General features: G+C 47.1%; 2 protein-coding genes across 3 annotated transcripts in view; both read right to left on the reverse strand.

Moving 5' to 3' along the window:
• LOC147700498 (uncharacterized) overlaps positions 1 to 17,819 on the reverse strand; it is a 273,165-nt gene that overhangs the window by 225,329 nt on the left and 30,017 nt on the right. The gene's annotated exons all lie outside the window — the stretch shown is intronic.
• Positions 1 to 17,819, reverse strand: part of LOC147700499 (uncharacterized) — a 154,125-nt gene that overhangs the window by 9,638 nt on the left and 126,668 nt on the right. Inside the window, exon 2 of the mRNA XM_086929664.1 lies at positions 2,589 to 2,605. Coding sequence (XP_086785790.1) covers positions 2,589 to 2,605 — 17 coding nt within the window. The remainder of the gene's footprint in view (positions 1 to 2,588; positions 2,606 to 17,819) is intronic.

Genomic DNA, 17,819 nt, shown 5'->3' on the forward strand with positions numbered 1-17,819 from the left:
TGAACCAATGATATGATTGCAATGTCCTTCTGCTGTTTACTGTGTATTTGTAAAGCGCTCTGATACCTACGGGTTAAACTAGCGCTATATAAAACGTTAAAAGTAAAAATAAACCCACAGCTAAGTCCATTGAACTCAAAGGGCTACAGCCTCCTCCCCCACCCCTCTCCTCCCCCCCCCCCAGCTCCTGTATGTCAGCCTGGCTGAAACAGCTTGGACACACACAAAGGCACACCAGAGTACTATCACAGGTCTTTAAAAGACCTTTACTTGTTAACGAGGCTTTGATGTTTTTCACACCTCGGTGTGAATTAGGCGGCCTCCGCCTTGAGCAGCCTCGATCTGCCCGACGCCAGGAACTGCACTCTGGCAGAATCTGCGACCCCCTTCCCAGGACTCCACGACCCCCCTGGGGGTCGCGCCCCACAGATTGAAGACGTCTGGTTTAGAGATTTGTTTAACCACTGTTTTTATGGAGCTAAATGTTTTATGCTTTCTCCTTGTTTAAATTCAGTTAGGGGGAGCCGCTCGAGTTTGAATCCTTGTCCCTGGTGAAGCCAAGCTCGCTACTGGAGTAGCTGGGAGCCAACGCGCTATTTGGGGGCTTTTTCCTGCTGAACCCGGCCGCAGTGGAGGCGAGAGGCGCGGCGAACGGGACTGCGAGGACCAGCTTTCCTTACAACACCGCCAGCTGGTTCCTCTTCCCGCCGCGCCGCGCCCCCTCCCAGTGCCACGCCCCCCTGCCACACTTAGGAGCACTTGGGTACGCGCATCGCGGGATGCGCGTGGGGCGATCCCCGGGGCGAAGACCGGGCAAAGAGCGGGCCGCTCTAGGCCGTTAGAGGCCGGCAGAGACCGGACCGGGCCACCCCTCTGACGCTCCCTGCCCCTCAGCCCCTCTTTACTTACTCCATAATGGCGACTAGAACTTCACGGAGCAAGTCTGCCCAACAAGGTTTAAGTACTCTGGAAAAATTCTTCCCAAAGGCGAGTATTCAAGCTAGCAAATGTCAATCAGTCACAGAAATGCACCTCGAGATGGGTCCCGAAAGCGTGTTTCTGGATCATGGGGATACTTTTTCAAAAGATGTTAGCACACCCATTCCATTGGACGCCACCCATATGTCACTAATGGACAGTATTGATCAGACCATTGAGTCGGTCCTTCAGCAGTTAAGAACCCCTTTAACGCAGAGGGATAGGAACTCCTCCCGACCATCTGGGATCTCTGACCACTCTGCCATTCCGGATAATATGGGAACAGACTCGCAGGAAGTGGGACAGGCTGCCCTGCTCACTGAGCCTGCAGGCAGCGGAGTGGAACAACCTCCAAAAAGGAAAAGGTCCAGGAAACCAAAGAAGGCAAAAAGGGCCAAAGTTGATATAATTGAGCCAAACCAGGATGATAGTACAGACATTTCGGCCTCCCCTGAGCTCATTCTATCAGGGTCTAGGTCGGATCACATGGGCTCTCCAGCTCCTGCGGCCCTACCATTGCACTCGGGCCCATTTATCTTTGGCGGGGCAACTTCTAATAGCACTGATACAATAATCAACTCACTTACAGCCATCATAAAGAATTTGTTAATCCCCATCTCAGCTAAATTGGACACTATAGAAAGTAGACTCATGGCTTTGGAAAACAGTCCCATAAGGAAAAGCGCTGGGTCAGCTACAAATGCTCCTGTAGCTCCCCGGGATCCATCTGGGAATAGACCGTTGTCTTCTGCACCGTCCCAGGTCTCTAATACGGTACTGCTGAGCACAAACGGTGCGTCTGCTCCCCAGACGCACCCTCTGCCACCTTCAGCGTCTAGGCCCCCTGTCCCGGCCCCTAGGAGATCTAAGCCACTTCCTGCACCACAACCAGGGGGAGTAGTGAGCTCTACCAATGGCCCGCTGGTGGTATCACTCCCCCCCTTGATAGGCGCAGGGTGGTCAATCTGCCCCCAGAAGCAGTCCCATACACGGCAATCATGGTGGGGGTACCTGAGTTAACTGGTGACACAAGGGAGCCTCAAGACTCTTTACGCAATAAGGTTATAAGCGGGCTTAGTATTAATAGGCCGCTGCCCCCAAACCTGAAAGGCGAGGTTTTGATGGTCAGGAGGATCCCATGGATTGGCCTTATTCCAAAGAATAGGGCAGGGGATTGTATCATTGTAAGTTTCAAAAGCCTACACGTCGCCAACTACATCTGCAATTGGCTCGTAAGGCCTGACAAGTCCAACATTGAATTAGTACCCCTTTCACACTTCTACCCAAATGTTAGCAACACGGAGGTAGGGAGGGAGAAGGGGTGGACCAGAGTAGGCTTTGCTGTAGATGGCTCACGTTATAGACCAAGGCATTACTTACCACCCGCCCAGGCCAACTTTATACATCATAATAGATTTTCCTGTTTAGATCAGGTCGACTGACCACAAACCGGGGAGACTTCTCTTAGCCCTGGGAAGATGGTGGATGAGGTGCAAAGTCGGGTGGGTCTGAGTACAGCCCCTGTAACTGAACACGGTCCGCAGGATACCGCTAAAGATCGAACGGTTATCACGGATGATAGTCTGGGTCAACAGGGGCCTCCACCTAACACCGTGTCTGACCATATCTTGCAACCTGGGGTGGCGGAGTTGGTTAGGCCATCCGCCATCGCGGTTTGCAACACTGCTTCGTCAGACACTTACCCATCCATAGTCATTGCGCAACCTCCTGGAGGTCAAGGTACCCTACCACCAGATCCGGGGTTGAGAATTCTCTCCTGGAATGTGGCAGGAATTGCAAATAAGGAAGGCTCACCGGAGTGGGATCACCTAGTAGGTAGCAGTGACATCCTCCTTTTTCAGGAAACATGGGCGAGGGACACCCAAACTAGGAGAGGGTTTGAAATATTTGAAATCCCTGCCAAATGGAGTGGGAGGGGGAGGCCGTCAGGTGGCTTAGCAATCTGGATTGCGAGTCACACTGGGTGCCAGGCGGAACAGGTGCATACGTTCTCGCAGGACATTCAGTGTGTTCGGCTCACATGGCCTGGCAAACCACCGTGGGCTATTGTTAATGTCTATAGCGACCAGTTGCCGCGCCAAATGAATCACCGACCCTAAACGATCTGTCCTCCTTCTTGGGTCAACTTCCGGGAGATTTCAAGGTGGTGCTGGGAGGAGACTTCAATTGCCACTTTGAACCCCTGGAGGACCTACTGGAGGGTGCCCTTACGGCCGAGGATGACTACTGGGGGGTCCCACCCTCGTCTTCCCCTCACCCCAAAGCCTGGTCCCCCCTAGCAATACAACTCATGTCCCTTACCCTGAACTACGCACTGAGGGCTTGTAATGGTCGTACCCCTTCCGATACCCCCTCAGTGTGTACTTTCAACAGAAGGGGCCATGAGTCGAGGCTGGATTATATCATGTTAGATATTACACTCTGGCCAAAAGTCCTCGACTTTAGGGTAATAAATAGGTCAGACAGTGACCACAATGCCCTTTGTTTAAACATCCAGTGGCCTCTGCCTCCAGCGGGCACATCCGTAGAAAGTGGAGGTGAAGACACGGGGGAATTGCTCCTTACAACAAACAGGCGCCGGGTTAAGTGGGGAAAGCTTGTGAGTTCAGAAGAGGCCATCAACAAGCTATATGAGTTGGCACTCCCAAGGTTCATGGAGGTGGACGTACTTCTAAACAAACCAAGAACCCCAGAATACAATGAGAAACTGGGTAACATACATCAGGATCTAGTGAGGGACTTGGCTGAGGTATTTCACCCAGTGGTGCCATTCCGAAAGAAAAAGACCCATGTTCCCACCTGGTATACCTCCTCTTGTAGGGCAGCAAAATCTGAGCTCATTGCTGCAATAAAAGAGGGGTCAAATAAGGCCAAGGTACGTGACCTTAGGAAGCATTACAAATCAGTGATGGCGATTGCTAGGACCGAGTGGGACTGGAACCATTGGCAGGACCTTCATGATGCCCTAAAAGTCAGGGACTCCCGGAAATTCTGGGCCCTTGTAAACAATGGGATAGGGGAACTCAATAAAGCAATTGAACCCAACATTGCCCCCGAGGTTTGGGAGGCCCACTTTGGGGTACTTTACTAAGACACTAACTCCTGCCCTGATACAGCCCTGCTAGAGCCCTTAGGCTCCCATGACTCTGTCATGGAACTATCCCTGGGGGAAGTGGAGGTGGCCCTGGAGCATTTATCGTTGGGGAAGGCGCCAGGTCTGGATAGGTTACCCGGGGATCTTTTCAGGCATCACCCGGACATCTGGGGTCCATACCTTCTCATCCTTTTCAATGCCATTCTAGGAGGTATGGCAATCCCCGGGTCCTGGCTGGGGGCAGAGATTGTTCCGATCCATAAGAAGGGATCTACTCTGCTCCCCGCCAATTACAGGCCTATTAGCCTAATAGATGTACCCCAAAAGCTCTTTGCGCGCCTTATCCTTAACCATCTCCTGGACTGGGTGGAGGACAATGACATCATGAGCCCCCTCCAGGCTGGCTTCAGAAAGAACACGTCGACCATGGACCAGATCTTCCGCCTCCTTCTCCTATATTGGAAGACGGTAACGTTAGAGGGAGGAAGACTGTACATGGTCTTCGTGGATCTGAGGTCAGCCTTTGACCTAGTCCCGAGAGGGAAACTATGGGAGGTTTTGCAAAAGCTAGGAGTACCCCCCCACCTCCTTAGCATTATCATCAGGTTGCATGAGAACAACTATGCACAAGTGAGGTGTGGGAGGGATGGTAAGCTCTCGGGCAAATTCCCGGTCCGTCGAGGAGTCAGACAGGGCTGTGTCCTGGCGCCGACCCTGTTCTGTCTTTTCATTAACAGTGTCATTCAACATCTTGACACTGTTAAGGACAATGATGCCCCGCTTCTGGCAGGCAGGAGGGTCCCGGCAATAATGTTTGCTGACGATACCCTCCTGCTTTCCAAATCCCCCATGGGGATTCAGAGGATTGTGAATGGTTTTGGCCTTTTCTGTCGCCAACATGGGCTGGAGGTGAACACGGAAAAAACTAAGTTCATGATCTTCAACCCCCCTACCAAAACTAGACCCAATCCTAAACTGGGGGGAGTTAGTCTTGAGAGGGTCTCGACCTTTATATATTTGGGGGTTACACTCCAAGAAAACTTATCATGGGACTGCCAGATAGCGAGATCCAGGCTGAAACTATCCCAGCTATCGGGCGCACTCCTGAAGGTGGCTAATAAGTCCACCTTTAAGCCTGTAAGCCCGGCCCTGGAAACATACAGGTCTCAAGCGAAGGCAGCAGCCATGTATGGTAGTGAGTTGTGGGGACACAAAGCAGGGAAGGTTCTGGCAGGTGTGGAAAATAGTTTTTTGAGACGCTTACTTGCTCTCCCGCAAGGTACGCCACTCCTCCCCTTAAGACTAGACTTGGGCCTTCCCTCTATTGCTGAAGATCTCCTGTCGAAACCCGTGAAGTTTTGGCATCGGATCTGGACCACCGAGGAACTCTATCATTATAGACAGGACCTTATTCATGTAATGAGGCTGAATGCTAACAGCAAAATTCCCTGGCTGGCTTTTATCAAGGCGGAACTGTTTAGCTTGAACTTGCCAGACTTATGGGATGATCCAGCTCAGGGCTGTCAAAGGATTACGCGTAAAACTCTTGCCCAGCTGTATAAAAACAAAAACCTCGCCGACATGGATAACGCTCATAATAGTGGCACCTTGACGGGACGTTTTATGGAATCCAAAAATTCTTATGTTTTTGAACCTTTTATGGATTTTATTTTTCCTCTCTTGGCGAGAAAATTGTTCCTGCAATGGAGGTTTGGTACACTCCCCACCAAAGTATTCACCTACAAATGGTCCACAGGGGGTGACAAACTATGCCCATGCTGTAAAGCCCAGGATGAAGATGACCTACACATAATGTTTGTTTGCCACGCTTACCAGAGTCCCAGGAAGCGCTGGATAGCGCCGTTGTGTCGGAACCTGGGCTTCAGGAAGTACTTACAGGCCTACAGGGTCATGAAAACTAACACTCTGGGCCATATTGTCTTTGCTGTTTCAAAATTTTTAATGGCAGCATGGATAATAAGGAAGAAAATGTCCCCCTGAACTGGTACTACCTTGTATTCCCTACCCCATGCGGGTCCAGTAGAATTTTTTATATGTAAATACTGTGTTTTAAATATATGTACTGTATTTTATTGCATCTTTTATGGCCTATGTGGCCGAAATAAAGAATTTTTGGAATTGGAATTGGAATTGGAATTCAGTTATTGGTCCTGAAGAAGGTGAAATAAAGGTAAAAGAGCCAGCAAAATGCGTACATACAATAAAAATTTTAGTACTTTGAATATATAGTTGTTTTAAATGTAATTTTTAACTAAACATTATGGATGATTTATTTAGTTCAATGGATGAAGAATTATATTAACAAAAGTCAATAGTACTTAATGTGTATTGGAAGATAGGGGTGGGGTAGTTTAGAGTGGGTCTATTAGAGTTGAGTAGATTACAGTGGGGAAGATTGGATAGGGGTAGACTGGAGCAGATTGGGTGCAATATGTTGGGGTGGATTAGGATAGATAGGGGAAGGTTGGGGTTAATTGGGGCAGGGTATATTGGGGTGAGGTGGAGTAGATTGGGGTTGGCTGGGTATGGTAGATTTGAATGGTGTAGATTGGAGTGTAGTAGATAGAAGTGGGGTAGAGAGGGGTAGACTGTAGCGCAGTAGATTGTGGTAGATTGTAGTGGGGCAGGCTGAGGTAGGCTGGAGAGATGTAGATTAGAGTGGGGTAGATTGGCTAGATTGGAGTAAATGGAATGAGGTAAGTTGTAGTGGGGTGGATAGAAGACTAGACTGAGGTTGAATGGGGTAAGTTGGGGTAAATTGAAATGAGGAAGATTGGGGTAGATTGTAGTGGGTTAGACTGGGTGGTGTAGACTGGACTGGAGTAGACTGAGGTGGGGTTGATTTGAGTGGGGATACATTGGAGTCAGTACGCTGGGATAAACTGGAATAGATTGGAATGGGGTGGTTAGAGGTAGATTGTAGAGGGGTAGACTGGAGTAGCTGCAGTGGGGCACACTGGAGTAGACTTGAGTGAGTTGATTGGGGAAGATTGGACTAGGGTAGATGTGGTTAAGTTGGAGTGGGGTAGATTGGGATACATTGTAGTGGGGTAGACTAGAATGAGGTAGATGGATAGATTGGAGTGGGTTAATTGGCGTAAATTGGAGTGTGGTAGATTAGAGTGCGGTAGATTGGGTATTCTGGAGTGGTGAAGATTGGGTGAGGTAGATTGGGGTAGATTGTGGTGGGGCAGTCTGGAGTGTGATCTATTGGGTGCAGCAGCCTGATGTAGACTGGAGTAAGGTAGACTGAGGTAGATTGGAGTAGGGTAGGTGAGTGAGGTAGATTGGAGTGGGGTATATTGGGATACATTGAAAGGGGTAGGCTAGAGTGGGGGTAGAGGGGAGTAGATGGTAATAGACTGGAGTGTAGTAGATTGGCTGTGAAGTCAATTTAAGTCGGGTATAGAGGGATAAATTGGGATGGACTGAAGTGGGGTAGATTAGGGTGTATTTGAGTTAGGTATATTGGTGTAAATTTGAGTCGGGTAGAGTGGAGAAGGGTAGATTTGGGTGATGTAAAATGGTGTGGGGTAGACTGGGATAGATTAGAGTTGGGCAGATTAGGTGGGGTTTGGAGTGGGGGTAGTAGTAGATTTGAGTGGGGTAGATTGGAATGGGTCCATTGGGGCAAACTAGGGCAGACTGGGGTAGACTAGTGTGGGGTTGTTTGGGGCAGATAGGAGTGGAATAGACTGTGTAGGCTGGGGTGGGGTAGATTGGAGTAGACTTCAGTGAGTAGATTAGGCAAGATTGGACTAGGGTGGATTTGGGTAAATTGGAGTGGTGTATGTTGGGATAAATTGGAGTGGGATAGATTGTGGTGGGGTACATTAGAGTGGTGAAGACTAGAATAAGGTAGACCGCTAGATTGTAGTAGGTTGATTGGGGTAAATTAGAGGGTGGTTGATTAGAGGAAGGTAGACGGGGTATATTAGAGTGGGGTAGATTGAAGTGGTGTAGTTTGGAGTTGGGTAGTTTGAGGTGGGGTATATTGAACTGGGGTAGGCTGGGAAGGGTAGATAGAGGTAGATTGTGGTGGGGCATACTGGAGTGTGATATACTGGGGTGGGCATATTAAGGTAGAATGGGGAGGGTTAGATTTGGGTGGTGTAGATTGGGGCACATTGATATGGATGGGGCAGATTTGGGTAGATTGAGGCAGTACAAATATGGGTGTGGTAGACTGGGGTACTCTTGAATGGGGTAGATTGGAGTGGGGTAGAGAGGGGTAGATTGGGATAGACTGGAGAGGAGTAGATTGGGGTGAGGTAAATTGGAGTGGGTATAGAGGAGTAAATTGGGATAGACTGGAGTGGGGTAGATTAGGGTGCATTTTAGTGGAGTAGAGTGAAGAGGGGTAGATTTGAATGTTGTAAATTGGAGTGAGGTAGACTGGGGCACACTGGGATAGATTGGGGCATATTGGGGTGGGTAGGTTGAGATAGACTGGAGTGGATCATATTGGGTAGACTGGAGTAGTTGGAGTGGGATAGATTGGAGTAGACTGTAGCGGGGTAGAATTGATTGGGACAGATTTCGTGTTATAGACTGGGATATGTTGAATTGGTGTCGATTGGGGTACATTGGCTAGGGGTAGACCGGAGTGGGGTAGGGTGGATGGGGTATATTGGATGGGGTAGATTGAAGTGGGTAGACTGGGTCAGATTGCAGTAGACTGGAGTGGGGTAGGCTGAGGAAATCTGCCTAGGGTGGAGTGCGGGGACTGGAGAACTTGGAATGGGGTAGATTGTAGTGGGTTGATTGGGTTAAACTGGAGTTCGGTAGATTAGAGTGAGGTAGATGGGGTAGACTGGAGTGGGATGGGGTATTTAAGAGTTTTTATTTAAGAGTTTTCATAGCGCGAACAAGACCATTAGGTATCAAAGCGCTTCACATTACATGAGGTAGTTATAGATAAGAATTTGTAGATTTTCTCAATGTTAAGAGGTAGATGCATACAGCAGCAATAGATAGACGTTATACATTAGACGTTACACAGTAAAATATATACAGGGTATGACATAGTCTGAGATTTTACATTAATAATTATACAGAGAATATAAACAAGATGTGGTAATTGTTTGAATCTGGCTAAAATGAGTGGAATAGAATCCAAAAAATCCCAAATGTCTATTCTTTGTGTAGCTTTTCGTTTTCACTCCTTTTTCAAGTGTTCTTTTGACCTGGGTCCAATCTATGGAAGGAACTTATTTATTAGGAAGTTTTTCGTTTCCCTCTTAAAGGATGTAGTGTCTGGAATTTTTCTTATGTTTGGCGGAAGTGAATTCCAGATCCTTGGTGCTGCTCCTGAGAAGGCTCTATCGTACGTTTTCTTCTTCTTGAAGATGGCTGGCCTCAGCACCAGCTCCTTTGCACTCCTGGCCGGTCTGTTTCCTCCGGAGATTTTAATTTTCTTACAGGTACTTAGGAGTGTTGTGGTGTAGCGCTTTGTGGGTTATGCATGCCATTTTTAGCTGGATTCTGGCTTCGTAAGATAGCTAGTTTAATGCTTTCAGGTGCGGTGATATGTGGTCAAATTTTCTCGATCCGGTTATCAGTCTTGCAACTGCGTTGAGACATGCCTTTAGTGGTGGTGTTGATATTTTTGGGAGCCCTGCTAGCGTTGTACATCCATATTCAATCCTTGAGATGACTAGTGATTGGATTGCCAGTTTGAGATCCTGCTTGGATATGAATGGCTTCATTATTCTAATGTAGTTCAGGTGATAGCGTGCGCTTTTTGCCATAGCTTTGATGTGGGCTTTCATGTTTAGGTTCTCATCTAGTGTGATTCCTAGTGATTTCGCTGAGCCAACTAGTGTAGGGGTGCAGTTTAACGCTGTGATCATATTGCACCATTCTTTCCCTTCTGTGTGTTTCTTTGGTGGTGTGATTAGTAGGAATTCTGTTTTTTGTGCGTTTAGTTTCAAATGATTGTTGGTTAGCCATTGTAACGATATTTTTAAGGCTTCATTCATTCTCTTGACGTCCTCCATGGATGTGATCTTGATGTATATCTGCGTATCATCCGCATACATGTGATAGGATATTTTTGAATTTCGGAGGATTTCTGTGAGAGGTTCGATGTAAAGGTTAAATAGTGATGGCGATAACGTAGAGCCTTGCGGGACTCCAATTGAGTTAGGGCTTGATGTTGAGAGTGATTGATTGACCAGAAATCTTTGCGTTCTATTCTGAAGGAATGATTCAAACCATTTTAGCACATTTCCTGACAAACCCATCCTGTCATGGAGCCTGGTCAATAATTTCTCATGATTTACCGTATCAAATGCTGATAATAGGTCTAGGAGGATATGAAGACATGTCTGATTAAGGTCTATCGCCTGTAGTGCATCATCGACAATATGTAAGATCGCTGTCTCTGTGCTATGTCCTGTTCTGAATCCTGACTGGCAGTCGTCTAGTAGCGAGAGGTTAATGATGTGTTGGCTTAATTGGTTTTGAACACATTTCTCAATTAGTTTGGCAAGAATAGCGATGTTGGTCACTGGGCGAAAGTTATTTGGATCTGCTGGGTCCGCTGTAGGTTTTTTGATGATGGGAACGACTTGACCAGTTTTTAGGCAATCTGGAAGGGTCCCTTGGGATAGGGAGGCGTTTATTATTTTCGTCGATATGGGAATTACAATATGATTTATTTCTTTGATGCACTTTGATGGGAGTGGATCGTTATAGTGGTTGTTGGGTTTGATGTCCGATAGTGTTTTGGCGACGGTATTTTGGTCCAGTATCTTGAAGTTATCCCATTGCGCCATGTTTTTTGTGATATGGATGTTTCCCGAGGTGATATTAACTGTTTGCGGTGTACGGTTGTCTGTACTATCAATATTGTCAGCTTCATTTTTTCTGAGCTCTCTTTCCAGAATATTCGCCTTGTTTGGTTGGGGTAGGTAGAGTAGGGAAGTGTAGATTGGGGTTGATTGTGGTTATGTTATGTTATGTTATTTTGGTTTTTATATAGCGCACGGCTACTCCATGGAGTGTTCCGGCGCTTTTATTTAACGAACCAGTAACAAAAGAGAAAAACACAACACAGTAAAATAACAGACCAGGCAGAAAGAGGAGAAAGCGCTCTAAAGGGCGAAAAGCCAAGTTTTAAGGCCCTTGGTATGGTCAATTAGAGTGTGATATATCGGGTGGAGTAGACCAAGGTAGATTGGAGTGGGGTAGACTGGAGTGGGCATATTGAAGTAGACTGGGGTGGGTTAGATTGGGATGGTGTAGACTGGGGCATATTGAGTAGCGTGGGGAAGATTTGGGTGGGGTAAATTGGGGTACAATGGAATGGGGTAGATTGAAGTGAAGAACATTTTAGTGGGTATAGAAGGGTATATTGGAATACATTAGAGTGGTTTCGTTTAGGGTGGATTTCAGGGGGTAGATTGGGTTAAATTGGAGTGGGTAGAGTGGAGAGGGGTAGATCTGGAGGTGTAGTTTGGAGTGGGGTAGATGGGATAGATTGGCGTGGGGTAGGGTGGATGGGGTAAATTGGAGTGGGATGGGGTAGAGTGGATTGGGGTCGGTTGGGGTGGGTAGATTGGGGAAGTGTCGATTGAGGTAGATTGTGGTGGGGTCGATTAGAGTGTGATATTTTGGGGTGGAGTAGACTGAGGTAGATTGGAGTGGGGTAGGCATATTGAGGTAGACTGGGGTGGGTTAGATTAGGATGGTGTAGATTGGGGCAAATTGATGTAGTGGGGAAGATGTGGGTGGGATATATTGGGGTACAATGGAATAGGGTAGATTGGAGGGGGTAGATTGGAGTGAAGTACATTTTAGCGGGTATAGAAGGGTATATTGGAATAGATAGGGGTGGAGTAGTTTAGGGTGGATTTCAGTGGGGTAGATTGGGGTAAATTGGAGTGGGGTAGAGTGGTGAGGGGTAGATTTGGGAGTTATAGTTTGGAGTGGGGTAGATGAGATAGACTGGAGTGGGGTAGGTTGGATGTGGTAGATTGGCATGGGATGGGGTAGAGTAGATTGGGGTCGGTTGGGGTGGGTAGATTGGGGAAGTGTCGATTGAGGTAGATTGTGGTGGGGTCGATTAGAGTGTGATATATTGGGGTGGAGTAGACTGAGGTAGATTGGAGTGGGGTAGGCTGGGGTGGGCATATTGAGGTAGACTGGGGTGGGTTAGATTAGGATGGTGTAGATTGGGGCAAATTGATGTAGTGGGGAAGATGTGGGTGGGATAGATTGGGGTACAATGGAATAGGGTAGATTGGAGGGGGTAGATTGGAGTGAAGTACATTTTAGTGGGTACAGAAGGGTATATTGGAATAGATAGGGGTGGAGTAGTTTAGGGTGGATTTCAGTGGGGTAGATTGGGGTAAATTGGAGTGGGGTAGATTTGGGAGGTGTAGTTTGGAGTGGGATAGAGTCGAGTGGTCATGTGTCCAAATGAGGCCTATAAGGAAACATCGCATTTTACATGAAAACGGGTCTTTCCTAAAGTTGCCTTTTCTTTTCACACTGACCTTTGACACACATTTGCATTTGTGACACTTTGGGTTAGTTTCTTAGGAACACCAACCTTGCTTACACGAGTCAACTTCACAAGAATACTATCATATTGCCTTGACACTATGTACAAGGCCTGCACATACTTTAGCAAATGTGTTTGTTATTGTCCTTGTGGCCACACAGCTATCTGTGGAACACAAACAAAGGCAGCAGGATCGCAATCTTAGTCCAAGGCAAGGATGCCTCTTTCTATAACTAGATATCTGTTTCCGGGTACAGACAGAGGGGGCACTTCTGCTGACATTGAGCAGTAGCCACGTGCTGATGCGTTGCCCAGCAGCTGATTTAATCTCCGTGAGGGTGTCCAGCTCGTGACCAGGGTGGTGTCCTACATTCTTATTCACCAGGTAATGGGGTTTTATCCTCCAGTATGGGGATTCTTGGCAGGACATACACATACACACGACACGTAGGTTAGGGCTGCATAATAGGAGTACACCGGATTGTAATATTAATTCATATTCTTGTTTAAGTACAATGGTGGAGTTTTTAGTTTTATTCACCGTTCTGATACGTCTTATAACTTTCATCTGCTTCTGTCTATTGATCATTGCAGCACATATATTCTATACAAGAATCATGTTGGTTCAATAAACATTCAAAACGTCCCTCTGTGTATTCTTAGTATATATCTTTGAGCAAAAGAGAGCACGAGTGCATGAGCGAAAGGTTCTAGATCTGTTACCACGGTTCCTGAGGGAACAGTGTTGTCATGTTCAGTGGTTGACAGAACTGTTCACTCCCTGTCTAGGTTTAGGGGGGCCAACGGTGGAACTGTGAGCTAGCTAGTCTCAGGGCCAACATATCCTGCAGGGTCCACAGAATCAATCGAGCACCATCCCAAAGTTTACGTCGTCCACAAATGGCACAGTTCCTACTGATTAGTGGAAACTAGACAACATGGCACCGCCAAAGTTGATTGGGTTCTTACTTTGTATGGATTAATTGAGTAGTTCAATCATGCCTTCTCAGTGAGCCCTACATACCTCTTAAACTGAGGACGTTGCGGTGGTAGAAAATGACCTCCTCAGCCAAGTAGGTACATCCTATGTATTGGCTGTTGGTAGTTCAAGCTTGAGAGGATCTAATTTCCACTGTGATAGGAACAGTCCGTACTTCAGTTTTTTTATATACATGGCACAAAACATCACTGAGAACTGCAGTTATGCAGTTACTCCAAAACGACTACAAAATGTTCTCACACTAGATGTTGGAGATCTTACCTTAGGGGTAAAGGCACACAAAGCATATAGGGCTGATGTGTTTTATTCTTGAGTTACATTTCCAGTTGCAGATGCTGTAACATGAGTATTTGACACATACACAAATACCAGATGAATATACTTCATATGAGGCAATAGAAGTTCCACACACTTGCCAAGAACATATAATTAGTTTAAAGGAGCCCTCCCAGACACCATATAAAACGTGAGACTTGGCACACTCAGCAATGAGGGGACAATATGTCCAGTCCTAGCTGGATACACACTGCTTCCTGGTATCAACAATATATCCGCCACTAAGACTTCAGGATTACACAGTAATCTATTAACAATAAAAAGATACCTTACACAGTTCGTGATGCGGACATTAACATTTACTCCTGCACGAGCTGTTCAAGCTGCACCATCGCTATTCGTTATATCAGGCATTAGTCCACAAACACCGAATGCAGTTATGGGTAAGGTTCCCACCAAGTGGGAAGAAATTCCATTTTGGATTACACAGAAAATAAATCAGCATGAAGCATTATTTTCCCATAGGGGCCTGCAGGAGAAACAGAGAATATTAACAATTTTCTTGCTGATTGGTATGGCTTCCCCAGTAGAGGACTGCCCAAGGTACGCCGACTCTGGCTGTTCTGCCTGAAGTGCTGAAACAGATCCAGAATGAGTATGGGGCAGCATCTGCCCTGGACCTGGGGATGAAGCTGATGGGCAACGATGCTGCAGTATCCGCCATAATGCTGAATAACATTAAAGGAGAAGCAGCAGCATTAGCTATCCGCCATTGCCCGAGTGATTTGACTCTCGCACAGCAAGGGCTCGAATTACCTAAAATTAACTAAGAAACCTATGCTACGCTGGGGAGAGATAATTTGGGAGCCGGACCTGGGAAACCACAGTTGAAGAGTAATTCTGACAAGAAGAACTCTAAGCACCAGACGCTTCGACAAAGAAGTGGGATAATAAGAAAAGCAAGGATAAAACAAAATCACAGGGTGGGTCTCCTACACAGGAATACACTGAAAAACATTATAACTTGTGAACGTGAATGTTAGACCACCTGACAGGTACCAGGATACTGATAAATGTTCGTCTTGGTCGTTCCATGATTCAACAGATAAAACATTCAGAGAGGAGGACAGTCAAAGCGCAGATCGGAAGACCACGTGAAAGTAAAGAAGGACTTACAATGCTTGTATGACTACATTATTAGGCATTAGAAAAACCTAAAACATCAAAACCTCAATTCAAAAAGAAGAAGGTAACCGGACTTAATATCAGGCATGCCTTGGACATTGAGGACTCTGCTTCTGAATGGGGAATGGGCATTGACAATGCTAAACAGCACAGCAGAACCCATGATAGTTCACCAGAACCTGATGGATTGTCTGGTGGGAGTAGCGCTGAATGAGTACCTCATGATGGGAACACCAGATACCAGGATAAAATTCCACATCATCGATATGAAGTGCAACTACAGTTGGAAGGGGAAGGTTTACCATTGTCCTCTTTTGGGAGGAACTTACTGAAGGTTACAATATCCTTCTGGCTGAAAATGATTGTCTGCCTGATTTTGTAATGGATTGCCCAAACGGGGAAATGTCAAGTTTATCAGCTTTTTCCGATCTCGTACTAGAATCAATTAAACATTCATACGCCCAGGAGTAGGTTTTTGCGTTAGCTCCTGCGTTACACCTCAACCATGTGGGATGGGATGACAGTTCCCCTTATCATCCATGGAGGTCACCGCCACAACCTCAAATACAAAATCCAATAAAAATGAAGTTACACATTGTCAGTGAAATTGCTCTCCCGCCCTCGCAGCTCCACCGTTAAGTGAGGTGCCCCTGCCCCTGCACTCTTGAGTGTTGGTGATCGAGGCCCTCCTCCACCCGCAGGTTTCCCTGCGCCTCATCCCTGGTGGTCCAGTGGACCTCTGTCTCCTTTCTCTCACTCTGCTCCTTCACTCGTTTTTTTCCCCTTTCTATCTTTCACCTTTCTGCACCTCTGCTCTTTTGTGCCTTATTTCTGCCCATTTTCCCATTCTCTCCCTCTGCTCCTTCACTCGTTTTCACTCGTTTTTCTACCCTTTCTATCTTTCACCTTTCTGCACCTTTCTGCATCTCTGCTCTTTTGTGCCTTATTTCTGCTTATTTTCCCTTTTTTCTTTATCCCTTCTTTCCTCCCTTTACCTTTCCCCGCCGCTGCTGCCCCCGCGGCCCCTCCCCCCCAGCACGACCGGCACAATCCAGCTCCCCTCCCCGCCTCCCAGCTGTCCATCCCTCCCCGACCCCTACTTAATGGCGGCCACTGCGGGGACAGGCGAGCAAGACCACTGACTCATAGTCAGTGAAATTGCTCTCCCACCCTCGCAGCCCCACCATTAAGTAAGGTGCCCCTGCCCCTGCACTCTTCAGTGTTGGTGATCGAGGCCCTCCTCCACCCGCAGGTTTCCCTGCGCCTCATCCCTGGTGCTCCAGTGGACCTCTGTCTCCTTTCTTTCTTTCTGCTCCTTCACTCGTTTTTCTACCCTTTCTATCTTTCACCTTTCTGCAACTCTGCTCTTTTGCGCCTTATTTCTGCCCATTCTCCCTTTCTCTCCCTCTGCTCCTTCACTCGTTTTCACTCGTTTTTCTACCCTTTCTATCTTTCACCAACCTTCACCTCTGCTCTTTTGTGCCTTATTTCTGCCCATTTTCCCATTCTCTCCCTCTGCTCCTTCACTCTTTTTCACTCGTTTTTCTACCCTTTCTATCTTTCACCTCTCTTCACCTCTGCTCTTTTTTTTTGCCTTATTTCTGCCCATTTTCCCTTTCTCTCCCTCTGCTCCTTCACTCGTTTTCACTCGTTTTTCTCCCCTTTCTATCTTTCACCTTTCTGCACCTCTGCTATTTTGTGCCTTATTTCTGCCCATTTTCCCTTTCTCTCCCTCTGCTCCTTCACTCGTTTTTCTAACCTTTCTATCTTTCACCGTTCTGCTCTTTTCTGCATCTCTACTCTTTTGTGCCTTATTTCTGCTTATTTTCCCTTTTTTCTTTATCCCTTCTTTCCTCCCTTTACCTTTCCCCGCTGCTGCTGCCCCCGCAGCCCCCCCCCCCCCAGCGCGACCGGCCCAATCCAGCTCCCCTCCCCGCTCCCGCCTCCCAGCTGTCCAGCCCTCCCCGACCCCTACTTAATGGCGGCCACTGCGGGGACAGGCGAGCAAGACCACTGACTCATTGTCAGTGAAATTGCTCTCCCACCCTCGCAGCTCCACCATTAAGTGAGGTGCCCCTGCCCCTGCACTCTTCAGTGTTGGTGATCGAGGCCCTCCTCCACCCGCAAGTTTCCCTGCGCCTCATCCCTGGTGGTCCAGTGGACCTCTGTCTCCTTTCTTTCTTTCTGCTCCTTCACTCGTTTTTCTCCCCTTTCTATCTTTCACCTTTCTGCACCTCTGCTCTTTTGCGCCTTATTGCTGCCCATTTTCCCTTTCTCTCCCTCTGCTCCTTCACTCGTTTTCACTCGTTTTTCTACCCTTTCTATCTTTCACCTTTCTTCACCTCTGATCTTTTGTGCCTTATTTCTGCCCATTTTCCCATTCTCTCCCTCTGCTCCTTCACTCTTTTTCACTCGTTTTTCTACCCTTTCTATCTTTCACCTTTCTTCACCTCTGCTCTTTTTTTTGCCTTATTCCTGCCCATTTTCCCTTTCTCTCCCTCTGCTCCTTCACTCGTTTTCACTCGTTTTCACTCGTTTTTTTTACCCTTTCCATCTTTCACCTTTCTGCCCTTTTCTGCATCTCTGCTCTTTTGTGCCTTATTTCTGCCCAATTTCCCATTCTCTCCCTCTGCTCCTTCACTCGTTTTCACTCGTTTTTCTACCCTTTCTATCTTTCACCTTTCTGCACCTCTGCTCTTTTTTTTTTGCCTTATTTCTGCCCATTTTCCCTTTCT

The sequence above is a fragment of the Lissotriton vulgaris genome, chromosome 7 (genome assembly GCF_964263255.1).
Source record: "Lissotriton vulgaris chromosome 7, aLisVul1.2, whole genome shotgun sequence".
NCBI lineage: Eukaryota > Metazoa > Chordata > Amphibia > Caudata > Salamandridae > Lissotriton > Lissotriton vulgaris.